The sequence below is a fragment of the Rhinolophus ferrumequinum genome, unplaced genomic scaffold (genome assembly GCF_004115265.2).
Source record: "Rhinolophus ferrumequinum isolate MPI-CBG mRhiFer1 unplaced genomic scaffold, mRhiFer1_v1.p scaffold_11_arrow_ctg1, whole genome shotgun sequence".
NCBI classification, from domain to species: domain Eukaryota; kingdom Metazoa; phylum Chordata; class Mammalia; order Chiroptera; family Rhinolophidae; genus Rhinolophus; species Rhinolophus ferrumequinum.
The window spans coordinates 1-23,193 of NW_022680373.1; the positions used below are offsets into that span (position 1 = coordinate 1).

At 41.3% G+C, this 23,193-nt stretch overlaps 1 protein-coding gene across 2 annotated transcripts; it reads right to left on the minus strand.

The window, feature by feature from the left end:
- Window positions 1-7,224: 7,224 nt before the first annotated feature.
- On the minus strand, window positions 7,225-22,812 carry ZNF75D (zinc finger protein 75D). 2 transcript variants are annotated; one of them, XM_033102182.1, is made up of 6 exons: window positions 22,330-22,531; window positions 20,532-21,058; window positions 19,150-19,342; window positions 18,346-18,437; window positions 17,889-18,015; window positions 7,225-9,285 (listed from the first exon to the last, which is right to left on the minus strand). In XM_033102182.1, the coding sequence occupies exons 2-6, from the start codon at window positions 20,976-20,978 to the stop codon at window positions 8,576-8,578; spliced, it is 1,569 nt and encodes a 522-aa protein (XP_032958073.1). In that variant the 5' UTR covers window positions 20,979-21,058; window positions 22,330-22,531; the 3' UTR covers window positions 7,225-8,575. The 2 variants fall into 2 exon arrangements, with proteins under 2 accessions (XP_032958073.1, XP_032958072.1); XM_033102181.1 differs by lacking the exon at window positions 22,330-22,531 and adding an exon at window positions 22,564-22,812 and having other exon boundaries at window positions 7,227-9,285.
- Window positions 22,813-23,193: the final 381 nt, after the last annotated feature.

Here is a 23,193-nt window from a genome sequence, read left to right on the forward strand (position 1 = left end):
GGCCGGAGTCCCTCCGCTCCACCCATTTCCGCAGCCCACCGAGGGCCGCTTGCCCGGTACCCAACACTCCTCCCATTCTCCACCCTTGGAGGGACGGGGACCCGGTGCCCACCACTCCCTTTCTCGCGCGGCTTGGGGGACGGGGTCCGGATCCGCTCCCTCCTGCCCTGCCCGTCTACAGTTCCGTGCTGAAGACAGCCCGTGGGAGCCCAAGAATCCAAGCGAACCCTTCTCCCAGTGCCCACCGTGCCCGCGCCGTCAGACGCCCGGGACTCACTGCCTGAGCGCGGCACGCTAGACGAGCTCTCCCGCTGGCTCTTCCTGCTGACTGTCGGGAAGATCCTGACCGCCTCGGTTTCACCCTGACCTCAGGCCACTAAGCCAGAACCTGTTTTTTCTTCCCTGTGGCGCCAGGGAGGGGCGCTCTGGGTCCTGCTGTTGGTGCAACCTCAGCCAGAAGCCACGAGGTGCAGGTGGGGGTGGGAGCTCTTGTGAATGTACTGTGACCCGGGTCAAGATTCTGTGCCCTTTGTGGGGGGAGAATTTCACCGGAGAGCTTGTTAAACACACAGGTTTGCGCCACACCCTGAAACGCTGAGGTGCTGACACTCACATGGGCTCCCATAAGGGCATTTTCATAAGTGTGCCTGGGTATTTGATGTCCCATTGTTGCTCTGAAATTCGCATTTTGACACTTGTGGAGACCTCAAACTTGCTGGAAGTAATGGAAAGATAGAATTTTAAAATTAGTAAAATGTCTCAAAAATGTAAACAGTTACCCTATGACCCAGCAATTTCTCTCCCTAGTATACATCCAACACAGTTCAAAACATATGTCCACACAAGCAACTGTGCACAGATGTTCATGGAGCCTTTATTCATAATTCCCAAATAGAGGAAACAGACATATGTCCATCTACCGATGATTAGATTTAAAAAGTGGTATATCCATGCGACGGGCAAGTGTCCAGCCACATAAAAGAATGAAGCAGTGATGCCTTCTACAACATGGATGAGTCTTGAAAACATTGTGCTATGTGAGAAAAACCAGTCAGAAAGTACTACACATTTTAGGGTCCATGCACAGGAAAAGTACAAAACAGGCAAATTCATAGAGCCAGAACTGAGCTTAGTGGTTGCCAGGGCTGGTGGTGCTGGAGATGATGGTGATGAATGCTGATGGGTATCTTTCTTCTTTTGGGGGTGAGGAAAAGGTTCTGGAGTATGTAGTGATGTTGGCTGCAGGGTTCCAGGAATATATTACAAATCACAAAGTTTCACATTGCAAAGGGTGATATCTGTGCTATATTAATTTCCTCTCTAAATGAATAAATAAAGTCCTTTGGATCTTAATTGGTCCTATTTCAAAAAGTATCTTGGCTATTTCGACATATCCTAGGTTGCCTGGAAAGTTCCACTTTCTTCCTGATCATCCGAGATTATCTCATAGGTGCTTTACACTCTGCTAAGAAGATTTGCCTGGCCTATTAGTACAAAGTCAGCAGCTCCAGGAGCCCACAGTTCCCTGTGTGGTCCCATCATTGTTCCATGTATTAGTTCCTTGCAGACACCAGAGGCTGGCTGCGAGCCAGGGTCCTTATGCTGTTTGCTGGTCCTGGTGAGAATCCAGTTAATATCTTTCTGGTTCAACCTGGCAATTTCACATATCTGCTGTTGTGCTATAAATACTCATCGGGGTTCATCCATTTTCAGGAAGTATAATGGTCTTGGGTGTTGCTGTATTAACATAATCCAGTGAAATCAGTATTGAACCTAGTGGGAAAAAATCTGAAAAGATCAAGTCTTCTGTGAAATGTAAAACACATGTGACAACTGAAGAGCAGATAAATTCAACCCAATGGAACTCATGGAAACCTTGATTGCTGGCCAGTCACACACAGGGATTTTTGCCCATCCAGGTATCTGAAATGTGTACCTGACCTGCAAGAGTGGTCAGCATGGCCCATTTTGAGCTTCATAGGTCAGCAGAAAAAGTGACATCCGTGGTTCATGCCTAACAAAATAATGTTATTCACTCCTAGGGAGACACTATGGTCTAACATTGAATAGGAAAAGGGCTCAGGAGCTTGATTGACCTAGGTTTGAACTCTGGCTTGGACAAGGAACTCAACTTTTCTAAAGTGAGGTTTCTGACTGCAATATGGGGATTCTCACACCTTCCTTGCAGGGGAACTGCAGAGTTGTTAGGAAGATAATATATACTGTGCAAGTAGTGCCTGGCATAAGCACTCATGGAAGAGTAGTTGAAATAACCAAGTACATGTGTAAGATTTTCCATTGCCACGCTGGTTGGGTGGGTTGGGGGATGGGGACGTCCTTGGGGGCAGTTAGGTGAGGCTTGCCAGGAGACCTGGGGCTGTTCAGCTGTGGGCCATGAGGGAGCTCTGGGTGAAAGGTCTGACCTGTGCTCGGACTGCAGCTGGGGCAGCCTGTTAGCATGCCATCTGGAACTCACCTGGCTACTGGAAACCCAGGTAGTTAAAGTGAAATGCTCAAGGCTCCTCAGCACAGACCATGGTTACACAGACCTTCAGTTTGAGGAAAGCCCTCCTGAGATCCCACTGAAGACCACTTAGCTAGCTACAGTGCTGTTTTCCTTTGGAGCCTAAGTCATCATCATAGGCTCCGTCCTGCAGGCAGCCAAGGTTCGGGGGTGGGGCAAATGGGCACGTTCCTGCCCCCACCCCTGGACTTACCAGCTGGGCAACCCCTACTATGCATTCAAAGGCCACGGGGGTTACTCCTGACATTGCAGACTTTGATTACTTGCACCCACCTTAGCCATTGGAGAAGAGTCAGAAATGGGACCGTTCAGCTTTAAGACGGTGGCCAGAAACGGTGTCTACTGGTCAAGGAATTCTGCGTATTGCAGATGTTTAACAAGCAACACACAGACTGTATGAGTCCCTTCTTAACTAATTGTAAGCTCATTAACATCTTCAGGAGGGACTGAGCTTACAGTTAGCTAAGTAAGACAGTATACTTTATGATCTCGCTTATATTTGGAATCTTAAAAAGCCACCCTTACAGAAGCATCTATTATAATGGTGTTTGCCTGCAGCTGGGGTTTCAGGAAATCGCAAATGTTCTTCAATGGGTACAAACTTCTAGATATAAGATAATGAGTTCTGAGGATCTAATACATAGAATGGTGAGTATTAGGTTAAAAATGTTGCATTATATCCTTGAAGGTTACTAAGAGAGTAAATCTTAAATGTTTTCACCACAAAGAAAAAAGGTAATTATGTGCGGTGATGGAGGTGTTAGCTAATAGTACGGTGGTAATTATTTTGCAATATATATGTGTATTAAACAGTTGCATTACACACGTTAAATATACACAATCTTATATGTGCACTACTTTAATAATGATGGGAAAAAAGAAAGAGGGAAGAAGGGAGGGAGGGTGGTGAAAAGGAGTGAGAGAGGGAGGAAGAGAGATAAAAAGTGGATTCTCTGGAGTGGGTCAAAATCTTTTACTTCTATTTCACAAAAACTTAGCCATAAAAGAGGCTTATGGTACGTATTGAACCTGGGGTAACCATGTCATAGGAAAGCAACTGCCTCCATGACTGTCTTCAGCAGCAGAAATAACAGAAACTGTTATTGCTTCTGCCCCTGACTCCTCCTCCTCATCCCCCTCCCCCTCCTGTGGATTAACCCATCTCCTGTCTTCACCCCAAGTTTTAGATATGAATTTCTGGCCTTAGCAATTTACTTTTGGTCATGAAGGCTAACAAGCTGTGTGTGGCTTCCCCTCCCTTTTTCCTCTGTCCTTTGGATCCCCTGTTGATCCATGGAGATAGTTATCTCACTTGTAGCTGGCTATAAATCTTTGTTACTTCTTTGCATTGCTATGGACTTTGGGGAGATGGAGGGTTTTTTCCCCACGAAAGATTACCATCCTGATATGCATTGACCTTTTTTTCATTATGATTGTTGACATTTTATAGGAAACCTGGTATAGAATTGTATGATTTGTTAATATTTGGTTTACACTATTATATGAAAAAATAATTGCCCAGATTTGTAACATTCTATTTATAATCTCTTTTGGTTTTGTTTCAAAGGCGGGAACATCAGAATTATTTAATATTGTGATATAAAGGTTGGATGGGTAGAGGAGTTTCAAGGACAAAAATATTTCGCTATCATCATTTCAACTGTATGAAACCTTGGTTTTAATGTGGACAAACACTGGGTTTTGAAGTCATTTGAATTTTATTGATTGTCTTGTCATTACTTTCAAATATATAAAGCAGAGAGTGAATGTAAAATAATAGAAAAATATAATATATTGGTCTCTGCCTCCAGTTCCTGGGAAAGAGCTCCTGAAACCTTTGTAATGTTGTAAGTGATAAGAACACTAGGAGCATCTTTTGTCGTAATATCTGGTCTTTGACCTTTGTTCCTGACACAGCAGAGTTCGTAAATCCCTTGGAATTTCCTGGGTGATAGGAGTGTCTTTTGTTCTGTTGAGGTAATTCTTGGTGTGCTTCTGAGTAGCTTCTGGATGGGGCTTGTCACCAGAAAGACCAAGCCATGGTTAGAAGCTTGGATCCCCCTCATCATCTGGAGAGAGGGGCTGGAAATGAAGTTAACGATTGATCATGCCTACGTCATAAAGCCTCTATGAAAATGAAGTCCTTACACTCCTGCCACAGTAGAAAGGGGCACACGGGGAAGAAAAAGCAGAATAACTCCCTTCAGGGAAGCTGAGGCCCTCCCTAAGGGACGCCTGGGGATGGGCAAATACATGGGTACTATCTGAAGAGATAATGCCCTCAGGCACGAGATCTTATCAAACTGGAGTTCTCTGAGGTGTCGGTAGTCCTTGCTTTGGAGTCAGTTTCTTCTAGCCACTCTAAGTCTCACTCAGACAAACCAGAGCCTGAGAAGGGCAGGGAAAATCTTTCTTGGCATTTCCTAGCTCTTCCTTTCTACTTCATTCCTAAGTCCCAGCCCGAGCAGAATTGCTTCTTGACGCTGGCCTGCTCTCCTGGCCCCTCCCTTTCCCTGGGCTGTCCGGAAGATCTGAGGGTAATAAGGTGCTCAGCACTGCTCCTCTCAACCTTGGCTCCTGCCCTCTTCCTTCGTATGTTCATGATTGCTGATCCTCAGGAGACTTTCCCTGACTCCCTGTCCCTTCTTCCATAGCTGTGTCCCTTGCCTGAATCTACAAATGGTAGTAAGGAACAGGCAGCACAGAGGGAGAAGAGGAAGGCAAAGACAAGAATGAAAATGGAAGAGCTTAGCAGCAACTGTGAACAGCTGTTGAGCCAGGGACACAATTTTGTAGGGAGTGCCCTCCTTTACATAAGAAACAGCTCCCCCCACACCTAGCCATTCTGTTTTTGTGTCCATTCCTCTGGGGGAGTAAAACACATTAACCCTCACTAGATCATGTCCCTGTGTACCTCTCCTGCTCTATTGAACAGGATTGGCAAAGTGGCGGGAGCAAACTTGGCCTGTGGCAGGGAAAGCAAGGTGAAGGAGGAAGAGGCTGCTTGGGGGTGGAGGAAGGACTAAAGGGGACCTAAACAGGCTCTTGAGTAGAAAACATGTACTTGTTTGCTTGGAGAGAAAAGATAAAGACCTGGGTCCTACACAAACTGGCTGGGACCCACTGACATGCTCTTGTGCCTCAGCCATGAAAGCAGCAGCCTTCTGCTCCGAGCTCATGGCTTCCAACATTAGGGCTTATAAATGCAGACCTGAGTGGGAAAGGATTGCTGTCCTCTGCACTCCCAGCTCCTTTCTCATCCTCTTTTTTGCCCAACCCATCTTCTCCCTGATGTCCTTCACTTCCTGAGGACAGGAGCACAGAGACTAAGATGTGAACCCACATCCCTCACACCTGGCTCAGGTCTGCTTCTGTCTCCTCCTGTAAGATCTGAAGTTGGAGCATTCTGCCTCTTCATTGTGTCCCTGGGAATGCCCAACTTCTAAATCCTGTTCCACAATGGACAAGAATGTCCTTTCTTTCTGGAGCCCTTGTATTCAAAGGGCAGTGGAGTTGGAAGTTGGAACCAGGAATCATCAATGCTCTTTGTTTCTGCCCATTCATATCTAAAGACCTTCCTGCCACTTACCTTAAATAACTGATCTCTAAAATAGGACCCATGTTCTCTGTTTTTGACATCTCCTGGGAATGCTAGATGAGAACCTGAAAGATAGATGAGCTTTCAAGCTAACAGCTGTTGTAACAGGGATTGGCAGCTTTGTGAAAATGGTGTGCTGTTTTGCTGACCCGTTGTCAGGAATTTTGCTGCATCTCACAAATGGGCAGTAACTACTTGCTCTATTGATGCAGTACTTCCTTCAATTTTTGAGTCAATCTCTTCTAAATGCTACACGAATAAATGTCCTTTGAATGGTGGTAATGATAGCAGCTATCCAGGGTGGTACCAAACATGGATTCACACAGAGTGTGTCCTCTGTCAAGAAGTTGAATTTCCCCTTAGTTCCAAGGGCACAATCTCAGATAGTTCTGGAAAGGATAGTGGGGCAGTCAGTCTCCAAGCCTTTAGGAATATAAAGGGATCCTTTCCTCCCAGGCCACTTCCTCCTCTGTGCTTAGCTTTTATTCTTTTTAGTGCCTATTCTACAGTCACCTTTTCCCTCTTTCGTTAGTTTGAGGATGCACCTGATGTGTAAATACTATCCACAAAAATTCCAACCCTAGCCATCACCTCCCCCTTTTCAAGCATCTAGTATATTTTGGTTCTGTTACTCATTAGCAGTGTATCTACCTGAATGGGGATATTATTGTTTAACACTGACTAGAGAGAAGCATCTCTAGAAAAGAATGTCATACCAGAAGGCTACCATTCTGACCATCATTAGAAGGCTTAAAAACCAGTTGGAAATTATGGAAACCCTATTAATTAGGGACGCTTAAAATCTAGACAAGTGGACAAGTTGATTTTCTTTTTTAAATAACTAGCTGAAAGATGAAGGAAGAATGTTCCAAATGTTTATGGAACATCTACTGCAGCCCGTCAATGTTAGGCATGCTCATGTCTCTCATTTAATCCTCACAGCAGCGCTGGAAGAAAAGAATTATCTCCACTTTACAAATCTGGAAAGAAGCTGAGAGGGCTCTTGATGGAAAAAATATCTGAAGATACCCATTTCAAAAAAAGTGAACACTGACCATCACTGAGTGATCTAATAACAATGTTTTATGTTCAAACATAATAAGAAACAACACGCCATTTTCATAAAAAGGTGTAAAATTTTATGAATATATGGAATACAGAAGCCTTGGCCAACATCTTTTTCTTTAGTTGAGTAGGAAGGTGACTTTATTCACAGATTGCTCAAAAACATAAGCTGCAGAGAATAGGGATTTGGATTGGCAAGCTTGTTGCACCCTTCTACCAGCCTTGGCCAACATCTTAATCTAAGATCTGACAGATACAAATCCATGTTTTCCAACTTCCATGCCCTTCCCTTCAGATCACATTGTTTCTCAGGAGATAATCACTGAGGCTAATGGGGAAGGAAAAGGAACAACCATCAAAAAACTTTCTGTCTGACCTAGCTCACTGGGGCCTTCATTCTAAGCCACAGGCCTTACTATGCTCTTGACACTCTGGACGTTCCCTCCTGGTATCCAACGTGCACTGTGGCTACAAGGTCACAGGGCTCTCCTTGGCATTCACAGTAAATTACTTTGTAAAATCTCCAGACCTTCCTGTAGAGCATCCAGGTGTGTGGGCTTGTGCTGAGCAGCCATAATAATAGGCCTCCATTTAGGCCTTGGAGCAGTGTGGCACCAATTTGGAAGCCTCCAGTCTACATAGTTAAAAGTCAAAGTAAAAAAAAAAAAAAGCCATTCACTGCCCTGAGCTTCCCACAAAAAGACAGGTAATCTGAATGAGGGCCCAGACTGCCACCTTCACCATTTCATTCTATATGCTTCGGTGTTGAGAAGATCAGCCGGAGGAGAGATACCAAGTAAACGCCTGTGTTGGCATTCAGGCTTCACTTGTGGCTTGGAATTCCTTGACAGGAAACATTGCAGTAGTGGGTGCTCAGGAGAGAGGCAACTAGAATGGGAGGCACTTCTCCCAGGGCAAACAGTGAATCCTGTCTTCCTGTTCCAGAATAAAGTTCTCTGAGCTGTGGACTCGCTTGTTCATGCAGACAGAATAATAGCCATAGAGAACCTGAAAACTCTTATTTTCCATCTCTCCTGAGAAAGAAGGAGCAAAACTAATGGCCAGCATATATTTGCTGAGCATCTGATACCTGAAGAATTCAGATCACTGAGGATGGAGCTGAGTAACCAGACAGATACATAAATAGATAACTATATATATATGATAGCTATATTTTCATTCTTTTATTTATAAAGTACTCAACAGTCTTGTGCTAGGCACTGAAGAAACAATGCTGAATAAGAGAGACAGCTTACATTCCTTTATGTGAAGCATGGCATGTACCCCTCCCAAACTTTCTGTTGATGACAGACTCCTATCATCAGGCGCCTCAAAATTTTGTACTCTTTCATCACCTCTTAGGGCCAAGCTCCATATGGTGACTTTCTTCAGACTGGAGACACTGGACACGATTCCCTTCTCCTGTGGAGCTTCTGGTGTCTAAGAAGGCTTGACCGCCTGCTGAAATTTCTCCTGCATATGCTACAGGAATAAGGTTGCTCACCTGTGTGGGTTCTCTGGTGTTTAATAAGGTGTGAGTTCTGAATGAATCTTTTCCCACATTCATGACATTTAAAGGGCTTCTCTCCTGTGTGAATTCTTAGGTGTGTGTGTAGATTTGTGTTATGACTGAAGCTTTTCCCACACCATGAGCATCTATATGGTTTTATTCCTTGGTGTGCCATTAAGTGCTTGTTAAGATCTGAACTCCATCTAAACCTCTTATCACATTGGTGACATTTATAGGGCTTCTCTTCAGTGTGAATTCTCTGGTGCTTAATAAGGTCAGAGCTAACTCTGAAGCCTTTTTCACATTCCTGACATTTAAAAGGTTTCTCTCCTGCATGGCCTTTCCTGTGAAGATCCATACGTTTTGGAAGCTCTTGTTTACAAGTTGAAAGTTTCTTTCTTTTCTTCCCTATAAAAGCTCGAGGCCGTTTCTGTACCTTGTGTGTGCCACCATGATTTTCTTTGCCAGTTGTTTTCTGGGCAACTTTCATTCTGGCCTTTCTCAATACTTTGCATCCTGATGCTTGTATTTCTAATGTAGAAGTAGATATAGGCTGCTCATTTCCAGTGTCATTTTTGAGCTTTAACCCTGTTGGAATAAACACAAAAATTAGCCATCTGTGTCCCAGAACAAGAAAACTAGGAATGGAGTGAAAAAACAGTGACGACTGCTTAAAAAAAAAAAATAGAGGAACAAGTTTCTTCTGGTCCAACCTGGACAAAATTGCATAGGCCCATTTTTCCCCGATCTTCCCTGCTAGGCCCAACAACAAATCCATTAAAGAATATAAGACATAACCAACAGAAAATTCTAAAAAGTAGTAAAAAACAAGGCAAAATGGTTTGGGACCCCAGGACTAGAAGAATAAGTTGTCTTACATCCCACACCCAACAGAAGAAGCCAACCCAGATCTAGTGTTTCCTAACTCTCAACCTAGCAACAGAAGGCTGCCTAGATAGGCTTATTCCCTCCCCAGTCTGAATGGGAAAACTTCTGACAACATCAGAACCCATTACCCTGTTTCCCCAAAAACAAGACCTCGCTGGACAATCAGTATTATATTATAATACTGGTAATACCCAGTATTATATTATACTATACCATATATTATCATATCATATTATATTATATTATTACATTATATTAGACCAGGTCTTATATTATAGTAAAATAAGACTGGGTCTTATATTAATTTTTGCTCCAAAAGACACATTAGAGCTGATTGTCCGCCTAGGTCTTATTTTCGGGGAAACATGGTAGGAGACACCAAAGTGGGCAGGCAGAAGTAGAAAGAGGTACCTAGGCACAAGTGGCTCAGCCCAGGAAGCCTCTTTATCTCTGTGGGTCTGACACTCCCCATTCCCACTGAGAGACATGCTGGCCTGTAAATAAATGCCTTCCTTACCCTCAGGGAGCACAAGCAGGAACACACGGGAGCCTTAGCAGTACCACATAAACCAGGGAAACACCATAAAGGCTCTGAAAATTAAACTGTCACTGGAAGCATATCCCACAAAAGTAGAAAAGAATCTCTGTGCTAAAACTTAAGTAGGGTGATTGCCCATTACATTAAAATATTTAAATAGGACCCAGACTCTCCTAACATAATAAACAAAATGATCAGGATACAATACAAAATCACCCATCAGACCAAGAACTCCAAAAAATCACAACTTGAGAAAAGGCAATCTAACAAAAATGGAATCAGACTAGAATTTAAAAAAACAGAAAGGTGACAGGAAAATCTAAAAATACATGAAATTAAACAATATACTCCTAAATAATCCATGGTTCAAAGAGAAAGTTTCAAAGGAAATTAAAAAATACGTAGTTGAATGAAAATGAAATTACACTATATAAAAATATGTGGAATGAAGATAAAGAAGTGCTCAGAGGAAGATGTATAGCCATAAAAGCTTACAACAGAAAAGGGGAAAGGTCTCAAATCAATAATCTAAGTTTCTACCTCAAGAAACCAGAAAAAAAGCAAAATAAACCCAAAGCAAGTTGAAGAAAGCAAATAATAAATATCAGAACAGAAATCACAATCAAACAAAAGCTTGTTCTTCAAAAAAAAAAAATTGATAAACCTCTATCACGACTGACAAAAATAAAAGAGAGAAGACACAAATCACCAATATCAGGAAGGAAATTGGGTATATCACTATACATTGCGCAGTAATTAAAAAGATAATAAGGAAGTACTGTAAACAACTTTATGTTCATGGATTTTAAAAATTAGGAAAAATGGACCAATTCCTCAAAACTATAAACTGTCAGAATTCAACCAACATAAGATAGATAATCTGAATAGCACTATTACCATTACAGAAATTGAATTCATAATCAAAAAGCTTCCAGAAAAAAAGAAATCTCCGGTCCATATGATGTTACTGGAAGATTCTACCAAATACTTAAAGAATTAACACCAATTTTATACAATCTCTTCCAGAAAAGAGGACATACTACCCAACTTATATTATAAGGCCAGTATTACCCTGATAGCGAAATCATACAAAGACCGTACACTAAAAAAGAAAACTACAGACTAATAGCTCCCCTAAACTTAAATGAAAAAATTCTCAAAAAAACATTGGCAAAGTGAATATAACAATATGTAAGAATTATATACCATGATCAAGCAAGATGTACAAGATGTACAGCAGGCATGCAAAGCTGGTTCAACATTTAGAATTGATCAACATAACCCACCTTATCAAAAAGCTCTGAAAGATCACACTCCTATTAACTGACACAGAAAAGTATTTGACAAATCCCACATCTATTCATGATAAACACACTAAGAAAATTAGGAATTACATAGACATGATAAAGACTATAAACAAAAACCCTACTAATATCATAGGTAATGGTGAAAGATTTAATGTTGTCATGAAAATTGGAAACAAGGCAAGGATGTATACCCTCATCACTCATATTCAACATGGTACTGGAAGTTGGAGCTATTACAATAACCTAAGAAAAAGAAATAAAAGGCATTGCAGGTTATGTAATTGTCTATATATAAAAATCTCAAGGAATCTACAAAAAAAAAAAAAACTCCTAGAATAAATGAGTTCAGTAGGTTCACAGGATACAATATCAAAACACAAAATCAATGGCATTACTATGTAACAATGATGAACACGTAGAAACTAAAATTGAAAATAATACTATTTATAATAACAGAACATGCAGAAGATCTACATACTGAAGATCATAAAAACTTGATGGAAAGACATCAAAGAAGACCTAAATATAGAGACATACTATGTTCACTGATTGGAAAAATTAACATAGCAAAGACATCAATCCTCTTCAAACTAACATATAGATTTAAAGTAATTTCTGGCAAAATCTCAACAAAGTTTCTTGTAAACATAGATAAGCTTACTCTAAAATTTACATGGAAAGGCACAGGCTCTAGAATAGCTAAAATAAAATTTTATCTTGACAACAAAGAATAAAGTGGGAAGAATCACTCTACCTTATAAATATTAAAGCTTACTATATTACATAGCTACAATAATCAAGACAGTGCGATATTGACAGAGGGATAGACACACAGCTCAATGGAACAGGGCAGATATACACAAATATGCCCAAATAATCTTTGACAAAAATGCAAAAGCAATTCAATGGAGGAAGGATAGCCTTTTCAACAAATGAGGCCAAAGCAATTAGACCTCCATAGGCAAAAAAATAAACCTCAACCTAACATCACACTTTATATAATAACTCAAAATGGATCATACACTTAAAAAAGTAAAACTATAAAACTTTTACAAAAAGAAAACATAGGAGAAAATTTTACATATCTAGGGCTCATCAGAGTTCTAGGCCTTACACCAAAAAAATACAATCTATAAAAGAAAACAAAGAAAAATTGGTCTTATCAAAATTAAAAAATTTTACTCTGTGGACGCTCATGAGAAGAGCATAAAAAGACAATATACAGACCTGGAGAAACTATTTGCAAACCACATTATCTGACAATGCACTAGAATCTAGAACATATAAAGAACTCTCAACACTCAACAGTTAAAAAACAATTCAATTAAAATACGGCAAAAGACATCTCACTAAACAGAATATAGAGATGGCAAATAAGCACATGAAAAAGCTATAAAACATCATTAGCTATTAGGGAAATACAAACCACAAGGACATATCTATCAGAATGGCAAAAAAAAAAAAAATACAATACTAAACACTAGCAAGGATGTGGGGAAACCGGATCACTCATCCATTGCTGGTGGAAATGTAAAATGGTACATCCACTATGGAAAACAGTTTAGCAGGTTCTTATAAAATTAAACATGCAATTACTATATGAACTAGCAACTGCACTCTTAAAGCATTTATCCCAGAGAAATGAAAACTTATCTCTACAGAAAATCCTGTACATGACTGTTCATGGCAGCTTTATTCATAAAAGCCAAAAACTGAAGACAGTAAAGATATCTTTCAATGGGTGAGTGGTTAAACAAACTGTGGTATATCAATACTATGCAATGCTATGCAGCAGTAAAAAGGAGTAAACTATTGATACATCCGACAACTTAGATTAATTTCCCGGGAATAATTCTGAATGAGAAAAGTTCATCTCAAAAGGTTTTATACTTTATATTCTATTCATATAATATTATTGAAATGGCAAAATTTCAGTCATGTAGAACAGGTTAGTGGTTGGCATGGGTTGGTGATTGGGTGGGGTGTGGGAGGAAAGTGTGTATAGTTATAAAAGGGCAATAGAAGGAATCCTTGTGGTAATGTAACTATCTAGTACCTTGACTGTGGTAATCAATACACAAACCTACACAAGTGACAAACCTTTAGAGAACTAAATACACACACATACACATAAACAAATACAAGTAAAACAGGAAATATGAGTAAGGTCAGTGGATTATGTCAACATCAATATTCTGGTTATTGTATCATATAATATTTTTGCAAAAGTTATTGAGGGAAACTAGGTAGTGTACATGGGTTCTCTTTGTATTACATTTCAAACCTGCAAGTGAATCCACAATTACCTCAATAAAAAGTTCAATTAAAAATACAGGAGCAGAGGATGTCATCAAACGGCGGGTGATCAAACGGCCTCTGTAAAGCTCCCCTGGAATTTAAAACTAATCGAACAACAATAACTCCACAAAGGACTCCTTGCACAGTAGACAGGCAAGACGAAGAGGCCCGCTACTGAATTCACCTCAAGGTGGGCGAATCATGCAAGTGGGGGAGGAGGGAAGGGAGAAGTGCAGAGACGGAGCTGTGCAGGCACAAGACACAGACATAGATCAGTGCTCCGAGCTCGGTGCATCCCGAAATACCGCAGCTGTGGGAGAGGGAAGGACTCGGACTGCTAGGGCTCTGCTTATGGCCCACAGGGCTGAGGGGGCAGCATATAACACGGCTGAACCCAGCACTCACAGCAGAGACCTCGGAGCAAAGACTGAGGGAAGAAGGCTGTAAACGGTGGTTTAAGCCCTCACTGCCGAGCAGAGAACGGAAGCCTTTCTTAGAAACATATAGCCTTCCAAAGCTGAACCATGAAGAACTGGAAAATCTAAACAGACCGATTACCAGTAACAAAATTGAATCAGTCATCCAAAAGCAAAAGTCCGCGACCAGATAGCTTCACTAGTGAATTCTACCAAACCTTCAAAGAGGATCTAATACCAATCCTGCTCAAACTCTTCCAAAAATTGAAGAAGAGACAGTACTCCCTAACTCATTTTATGAGGCCAACATTACCCTGATACCAAAACCTGGTAAGGACAACACAAAAAAAGAAAACTACAGACCAATATCTCTGATGAATACAGATGCAAAAATCCTAAACAAAATTCTAGCAAATCGAATACAACAATGCATTAAAAAGATTATTCATCACGACCATGTGGGGTTCATCCCTGGCACACAAGGATGGTTCAACACCTGCAAATCCATCAATGCATACATCACATAAACAAAGTAAAGGACAAAAATCATATGATTATATCAATTGATGCAGAAAAAACATTTGGCAAGATACAACATCCATTTATGATTAAAACACTTAATAAAATAGATATAGAAGGAAAATACCTTAACATAATAAAGGCCATATATGACAAACCCTCAGCTAATCTCATAATTAATGGTGAAAAACTGAAGCCCTTTGCTCTACGTTCAAGAACACGACAGGGCTGTCTCCTATCACCTCTGCTTTTCAACACAGTGTTGGAAGTCCTTGCCAGAGTAATCAGGCAAGAGAAAGAAATAAAAGGCATCCACATTGGGAATGAAGTTAAATTATCATTCTTTGCAGATGACATGATGCTATATATAGAGAAAACCCTAAGACTCCACCAAAAAGCTATTAGAAAAAATCAACGAATACAGTAAAGTTGCTGGCTACAAAATCAACATACAAAAGTCCATTGCATTCCTATATACTAACAATGAAATCTCAGAAAAAGAAATACAAAAAAACTATTCCTTTTGCAATTGCAGCAAAAAGAACAAAATACCTAGGAATAAACTTAACCAAGGATGTGAAGGACCTATATGCTGAAAACTATAAGACATTTTTGAAAAAAATTGAAGACACAAAAAAATGGAAAGACATTCCGTGCTCATGGATTGCAGGAATCAACATAGTTAAAATAGCCACATTACCCAAAACAATATACAGATTTAATGCAATCCCCATCAAAATCCCAATGGCATGTTTTAAAGAAATTGAACAAAAAAAATCATCAGATTTGTTTGGAACCACAAAAGACCCCGAATAGCCAAAGCAATCTTAAGAAAAAACAACAATACTGGATGTATCACACTCCCTGACTTTAGCTTTACTACAGGGCTACAATAATCAAAACAGCATGGTATTAGCAGAAAAACAGACACATAGACCAAGGAAATGGAACTGATAACCCAGAAATAAAACCACATAAATATGGACAGATAATTTTTGACAAAGAAGCTAAATACATACAACGGAAGAAAGACAGCCTCTTCAATAAATGGTGCTGGGAGAATGGATAGCCACGTGCAAAAGAATGAAACTGGACGGCTATCTGTCACCATGTACCAAAATTAATTCAAAATGGATCAAAGACTTAAGCATAAGACCTGACACAATAAACTGCATAGAAGAAAACATAGGTACTAAACTTATGGACCTTGGGTTCAAAGAGCATTTTACGAATTTGACTCCAAAGGCAATGGAAGTAAAAGCTAAAATAAACGAATGGGACTATATGAAACTTAAAAGCTTCTACACAGCAGAAGAAACCATCGACAAAATAAAGAGGCAACCAACTGAATAGGAGAAGATTTTTGCAAATAGTGCCTCTGATAAAGGGCTAATATCCAAAATATACAAGGAACTCATGAAACTCAACAACGAAAAAACAAACAACCCAATTGAAAAATGGGCAGACGACCTGAAGAGACATTTCTCCGAAGAGGACATACAAATGGCAAATAGACATATGAAAAAATGCTCAACATCACTAATCCTCAGAGAAATGAAATAAAAACCACAATGAGATATCATCTTACCCCAGTGAGAATGGCTATCATCAACAAGACAAATAGTAACAAGTGTTGGAGAGGCTGTGGAGAAAAAGGAACCCTCATACACTGTTGGTGGGAATGCAGACTGGGGCAGCCTTTATGGAAGGCAGTGTGGAGATTCCTCAAAAAATTACGAATAGAATTACCATATGACCCAGCAATCCCTCTCCTGGGTATCTACCCAAAAAATCTGAAAACATTTATACATAAAGACACATGTGCTCCAATGTTTATTGCAGCTTTGTTTATGATGGCCAAGACATGGAAACAACCAAAATGTCCTTCGATAGATGAATGGATAAAGAAGTTGTGGTATATATACACAATGGAATACTATTCGGCGGTAAGAAAAGATGATATAGCAACATTTGTGACAACACGGATGGATCTTGAGAGTATGATGTTAAGCGAAATAAGTCAGACAGAAAAAGCAGAGAACCATATGATTTCACTGATATGTGGTATATAAACCAAAAACAACAAGAGAATAAGACAAACATATGAGAAACAAAAACTCATAGACACAGACAATAGTTTAGTGGTTACCAGAGGGTAAGGGGGTGGGGGGTGGGAGATGAGGGTAAGGGGGATCAAATATATGGTGATGGAAGGAGAACTGACTCTGGGTGGTGAACACACAATGGGATTTATAGATGATGTGACACAGAATTGTACACCTGACATTTATGTAATTTTACTAACAATTGTCACCCCAATAAATTAAAAAAAAATACAGGAGCAGAATCTTAAAAATGTTAAGGTCCTGTAAGCCTCTTATCAAGGAACATTTCTCCTCTACCCATGAGTCTCTCCTTACCGTTAGGAGACTCTCCAAGACTGTCTTTGAACTCTTGGGGACCTTGGATCTATGGTTCTTCCCCTTGTTCTAATAGATCAATTTAAGTTTAGAAAGTAACAATGTTCTAAGAATAAAACCTTGAGGTCACGGACTGCCATCTTCATTCTACACTATTTTCAGGAAGAGTGAAGGACTCTTGTATTTTCATGTACTCCAAATGTTTATATGGGCAGAATCTTAGATTCAATATCTTCTGTATACTCTACTGTGGTTGTGGGTGAATATGTAATGAGGAAGCTAAGAACTAAACCTAAGGAGGATCAATCTAAACTAATGGGGAATGGGAATCCAGTGCTATTGAAGTAGACTTGGTTAGAGATAGTGGTGGCTTAAACTAGGATGATAAGATTGGAAGAGGTTGAGACATGATTGTATTCAGGATCTATTTTGAAGACTTGCTAATAGATCAGTTGTGGGGTATAACAGAAAGACTAGAATAAAGGATAACTGAGAGGTTTTGGCCTGAGCAACTGGGTAAATGGTGATGCCCTTTACTGAGATAGAGAAGATACGGGAGGAGGAGGTTTGCAGGGTGGGGTGTAAGTATGATACAATAGATCAAAAATTCTATTTAGAATAAATAAGTGGGACGTGTACTTGTAAAAAGTTCTCTAGGTGATCTGGAGACCTTTCTTTTCCCCCCACACCATCAAGTTGAGAACCCACCAGCTAATGGAATACTGGGACTCTCACAGGAGTGCATTTCCCATTAACTGAGGACATATTATTCAACTTCTACACAAAGGAAAGGAAGAATCTTTACCTAGAGAGATGACAGTCTCATAGTTTTCCTGCATTACATCATTGTAGAGGATCTTCTGAGTATTGTTCATTAATTTCCACTCCTCCTCGGAAAAAGACACGGCCACATCTTCAAATGTCAACAAACTCTAAAGAGAATAGGTTTTAGTTCAGTACTTGCCACTACAGAGGCTGTCCTATCATTCATTTCTGAATTACACAGCAGGCTAGTCACTGAAGTTAAGTGTATAAGATTTAGGGGGAAAAGTGAGATGGCAGAAAAAGGAGGAGGCAAAGACATTAGTTAACAAGCTTGGGAGGTGCCCAATTCCCGCTGTGCCAAGCCTAGTTGCCTAGAGGACATCTGGAGCTAACATGGCTCAGAACACCTGCCAGGCACTGTGGGTCTTGGGCAGCAGAGAAAAGCACAGACAAGGTTATATTCAGGCTGCCCGAAAAAGCTGAAAAGTACAGCTTACCTGGGACTCGTGTAAGATGAGCTCAGATGCCATCTTCCAGTTTTGGGTGCTTTTCTGCTCAGAAAAGGCTACAATCTGTTGAACAGGCACAGCTGTGGGTGGAAAAGAGCCAGAAATTTTCTTTTTTGTTTATGAATATCCTGAGCTGATTCCGAAAATATAGAACATCTGGATTCCTTCAATAAAGATGGTTTACCTTCGTGTGTGTGTGTGTGTGTGTGTGTGCATGTGTGTTGCTCAAAGTGGCTTTGTCATGGTAAATAAGAACCAAATAGCCACCACTCTACAGAACCAGTTCCCCAGTTGACTGTTTCCCCAGATTTCATGGGAGAAATTAATAGAAGGAAAACCACTATTTTTTCCTCTCATAAAATAAGTTGATCACTGGGCTGGGCAATAATTACCGGTGTTTGAAAATGAAAGACTCAAGTCCTTCCATGTACGGTAGGAAATGTGAGACATTTTTGTCTTTTATTATTTTTTTCCTGGTATACAATTCTCTTCCCATTTTGCAACTGACAGCCCATTTCTGATACAGGCAAGATGACTCCACCTGTCCCTGTTCCATCCTCTTCTCTCAAATTTCTCAGGAGCAAGGTCCACAATGTGAGTAATAGGGTTCGGTGGTCTGGATATTTCTGCACATCAGATTGACCCTCATGTTCTCCCACCATTGACCTATTGTACTCCCACCCGACAGACATCATAACTGCTAGTATGGTGGAGCACCTGGATAATTCCCATGACATTCTAGCCGAACCAATTACTATGACAGCTCCCAGAAGAGATTATGAAGCTCCTCACCTTTTTCATGTACAGGTTGGGTTTCTTTGTGAGTATTCCAGCCAAGCTGTTCTTGCAGTACCCGGTATGTATTACAACATTCTTTCTGGAACACACCCATTGGTTGGGGCTCTGCTGGCTTCCACTTAAAGCCTGGGGCCACTGCTGTTCCTCCCAAGAACACTGCCTCTTTTCCCATGTCATGGACTGTGACCTAGAAATAATCCCCATCCTTATTAGCACAGAATTTAATTTGAGTTTTGGGGTGGTAGTCGAGGGACAAACAAGAGTAGAGCCCAGATTTGCGGAGTATATGACATTAAAGGAAGTAATAAAACACTGAAAATATATTGTGCCACCATTGTCTCACAAAGAACTACATATATCATCTGGAAAAATTAGGATAAAATGAAGAAAGCTGTGACTGCAGCCAGCCTCCACCACTCTGCATATAGTCGAAACTCAGGTCATTAGCAGACTGCAGGCAGGCTGCCTGTTTCTCACACTGCCTTCACTGGCTTACTTCCTTGACTTAGATCCTTGCCTGAGTGGATTTCTATCTTCTAGTTTTCTCTGAAAAATAAGGCAATGAATAAAAAGTTTTTCTTGTCAGTCAGCTTTACCATTCCTCCATGACTAGGGAAGAATTTCATGGAGAAAGGAAATGAAATGAAGGAAAAATTGGGGAAAGTTGGGTTCTAACTCCCTCCACATGATTCAGTTGTAGTAAGACAATAAAAATATGTTCTGCCCTGTAGTCTTCAAAGTGGGCTCCTGAGGAAAGGAAGTATGCTGGCATCTCCCAAGGACATACTTTGGTTCCCCACTCACCAGCAAAACCAAGAACAGACCACAAAGGGAGGGCAATGGAGGTTCTTTTCCTGGCCGAGAGATGTGTTCCCATTACGGAGGGCATTACCCCTCAGCATCTTGATTCTCTCCACTTCTCTATTGGCCTTTCTCGTTCTGTATCATTTCTCTTTTTTTCTATTTCTGTTTGCTACTATCTTGCTCCTTTGATCTCTAAGTGCTGCCATTTTTGGTTTCTTTTTCAGATTTTTTTCTCCCCTTTCCCAACTCTTTCTTGCCTTTTATTTCTCTCTTTCTAAGAAATCAAGTCCTATCTCCTTGGTCATGGCAGACTAGGCCCACCACCCTCAATTTGCACTGGCCCTAAATAGGGCAAAACAAATTTTTTTCCTAAGGCCAGGAAACACTACCAGGAGATCCAAAACCTGTAGACTATTGATGAATTGTCTGTAATTTCAGATCCCACCTATCTGTCCTAAATGAACAATGGAAGAGTTACTTAATCTATCTTATTGCTCAAGTAAGCCCCCCACCCGGACATAGCCACATTTATCCTGTATTTCACTGTACATGGAAGGAATATTTCTTCTCACCTCATTACTTATTCCACAAGGTTCCCTCTGAAAGCCTTTCACCAGGGCCACAGCCTCTTTGATGCTCTGTGGATGATGCCTCTGCACCCAGTTCTGGGTATCCCTGGGAAGAATGGTCAGGAACTGCTCTAGCACCAGCAGTTCCAAGATCTGTTCTTTTGAGTGGATCTCTGGCCTTAGCCACTGATGGCATAATTCCTGAAGATGGCTGACAGCTTCAAGCGGTCCAGGTGCTTCACGATAACAGAAGCTTCGAAAGTGCTGGCGAGCACTCTCAGGACCAAGACTGTCCATCTGTGGGTTGGATTTCTTACTCTGACGGGTGCTTTCTTTCACAGACTCCTTAGTCTCCCACAAAGCCTCCATGTGTGGATACAAGCATGCATTCACCTTCATATGTCTCATCATAATTTGCCCTAGGAACAGTTTTTCTCCTATGTGTGACATCTTCCTGGTACCACCTTTCCCAACTGAGGCTTTGTCAAATTTGGTACAAAACCAATGAGTAGATCTTCTCCCCAAGGGCACTGAGGGAGGGGAGAAAAAAGCACACATCAAATGAAAGCCACATGACACATATTTACTACTTACTATTTATAATTATCAGAGAAGAATGAACAAAAAAGTTCCTGCCCTTCTTCCTTCTTAAAATCAACGGCCATGTATTAGGACACTCATGATGACAGATTACTTTAGAAGGTATGTTTCTCTCCTTTTCTGTTACTCAACTTTGAAACAAAGCACAGCTCATAGAATACAGATGTCAATTGACAACTTTTTGTTAAAAGGTTGAGGAAAGGTTGGCGGGTGAAAAAAAATGGCACCCATTTGCTAAAAGGAGCTTTGAGACTACCCAATACTTAATCTGTGTGCTTCCTGTCCCATCTTCACAAATAGGGCATATTTGAGTTTCTCTAAATTTTAACCAATCATCCCAGTCTTTGTCTTTAGTCAGGGGTAAACAACTTCTATGCCCCTTCATTCTCTTATGAAGATTGAAACCTTTACTTCACGGATATTTGATAGTATCCTTTCCATTGCATTAACACTGGCAGGAGAACTGAGACAGGAAGCTCAGAAAAGAAGTAAAGTAATCAGGGAAAAAGTAACCTTATTCCTCTCAGCAAATATCCTTCGCCTAAACAACCAGATGTCAACATAGACTTATAAAGGGCACTGTGCAAATCTGTACCTGTGTATTAAATTTCTTGCTCACTGTACTGGAAAAACTTACATTTGTTTATAAGATACTCAAATGTCAGAATGTAAAAAAGGAAAGAGAGAAATGGGGATGGTTAAAGTTCTTGAGGCAGGAAGGGTCTAGTAAAGGTACCCCTTTTCCTGACTTTAAATTTCCTCAGGGTCATATAGATCTTTAAGCAAGGCTGAGGACAGCTTTGCGAGTCTGATTTTCCCTGAGGTGATCCAGCAGAAAGAGCAACAAAATTCTTTCGAGTATGCCACTGGTAGTCAAAGAAAGGTTGGTTCTTTGCTGCCTATCCAGGCTCAGGAGGTGCAGGGACACCTCCCATACATATTTTTATGTCAGAAGCTTAATGTTTTTGACGTTGAAATGATCCTTTCTCCAGTGATATGATCATAAGCTAGCGGAAACGGGAAAAGTTTCGCTGGGTGCAGTGGTAGACATTACTGCCCCATCCCCCAACACTAATTCGCTACACCTTCTGGATCGACCACAAGGGCGCCCATAAGCCCTATGCAGGCCGGCAGCCTCCCAGTGTGCTTTAACAGCATCCCTGAGTGATATTTGCACATAAGGTACAAAGAGATTGCTTACGGAGGTTAGATGTGTAAGTAGGAGCCTGAATACCGGCCTTGCTGAAAATAGGTCCCGCCCGCTCTCAGGCCGGCCACCGCCTGGCAATGATGCCACCGCGAACTGGGAAAGGCTGCATCTCCCCCCACACAAACCGTCACCACCACGCACCCAAAGGGTGCAACTGGCACATGAGGCGGGTATCTCTCCAACTGCACTGACCAAATCCAAGGGAATATCAGGCTTCTAGATTACCTCCACGCAGCTCTGGCCTCCGTGGACGCCACTTCCCTCTTCCTCGCTCGATTACAAAGTCGCCACGCCTCCCCACTGCTCCGAGGAGGAAGCGCTTGATGCCTGCGTCACTCCGGGAGGCGGTGTCGGTTGGTACCGCGCGACTCCTGGCGAGTGAAGTGGCAAGACTCGGGAGCGTAGGAGCCTCGGAAGAGCAATCCCCCACCTGATCCCTCTATCTACCGGAGACCACACCCCGACCCTCCATTTTGTGGTCGTGGTCTGTGAACCTGGCCCCGACCGGAAAAGGGAGATGCATTTCCGGTGGCTGAGAGACAGCTACGCCCAGCCATGTATCTCCCTTCCTCCACCTGTGCAGTCTCAGCCTAGTCAGCCAGGAACGTCCCGCAGGTCTTTTCCAGCCCGGAGGAACTCACCTTTTGCTCCGGTTCAGCCCCAGATACAAAAGGGAGCTAATGCCACCAAGTCTCCGCACCCGCTGGAGGCCTAGAGAGAATGTGTGGAGAACCAACTATAGTAAGTGGACATTTAGACTGTAAATACTGAGAGTTTGTGAGGACTATTCAAGAGCCTCAGTTTGAGTAGTGACTTTTCAACTAAACTAAAAACTCTTCTAGAATCCCAGCTATT

Excerpts from the sequence above, each read along its gene's own strand:
- ZNF75D (XM_033102182.1), bottom strand. The coding sequence starts at position 20,978 with ATGTCACACATAGGAGAAAAACTGTTCCTAGGGCAAATTATGATGAGA. Across the intron at positions 18,438-19,149 it reads CCAACCTGTACATGAAAAAG|CTGTGCCTGTTCAACAGATT; the intron begins GTGAGGAGCTTC and ends TTCCACCCACAG. Across the intron at positions 18,016-18,345 it reads TCATCTTACACGAGTCCCAG|AGTTTGTTGACATTTGAAGA; the intron begins GTAAGCTGTACT and ends TATTCTCTTTAG.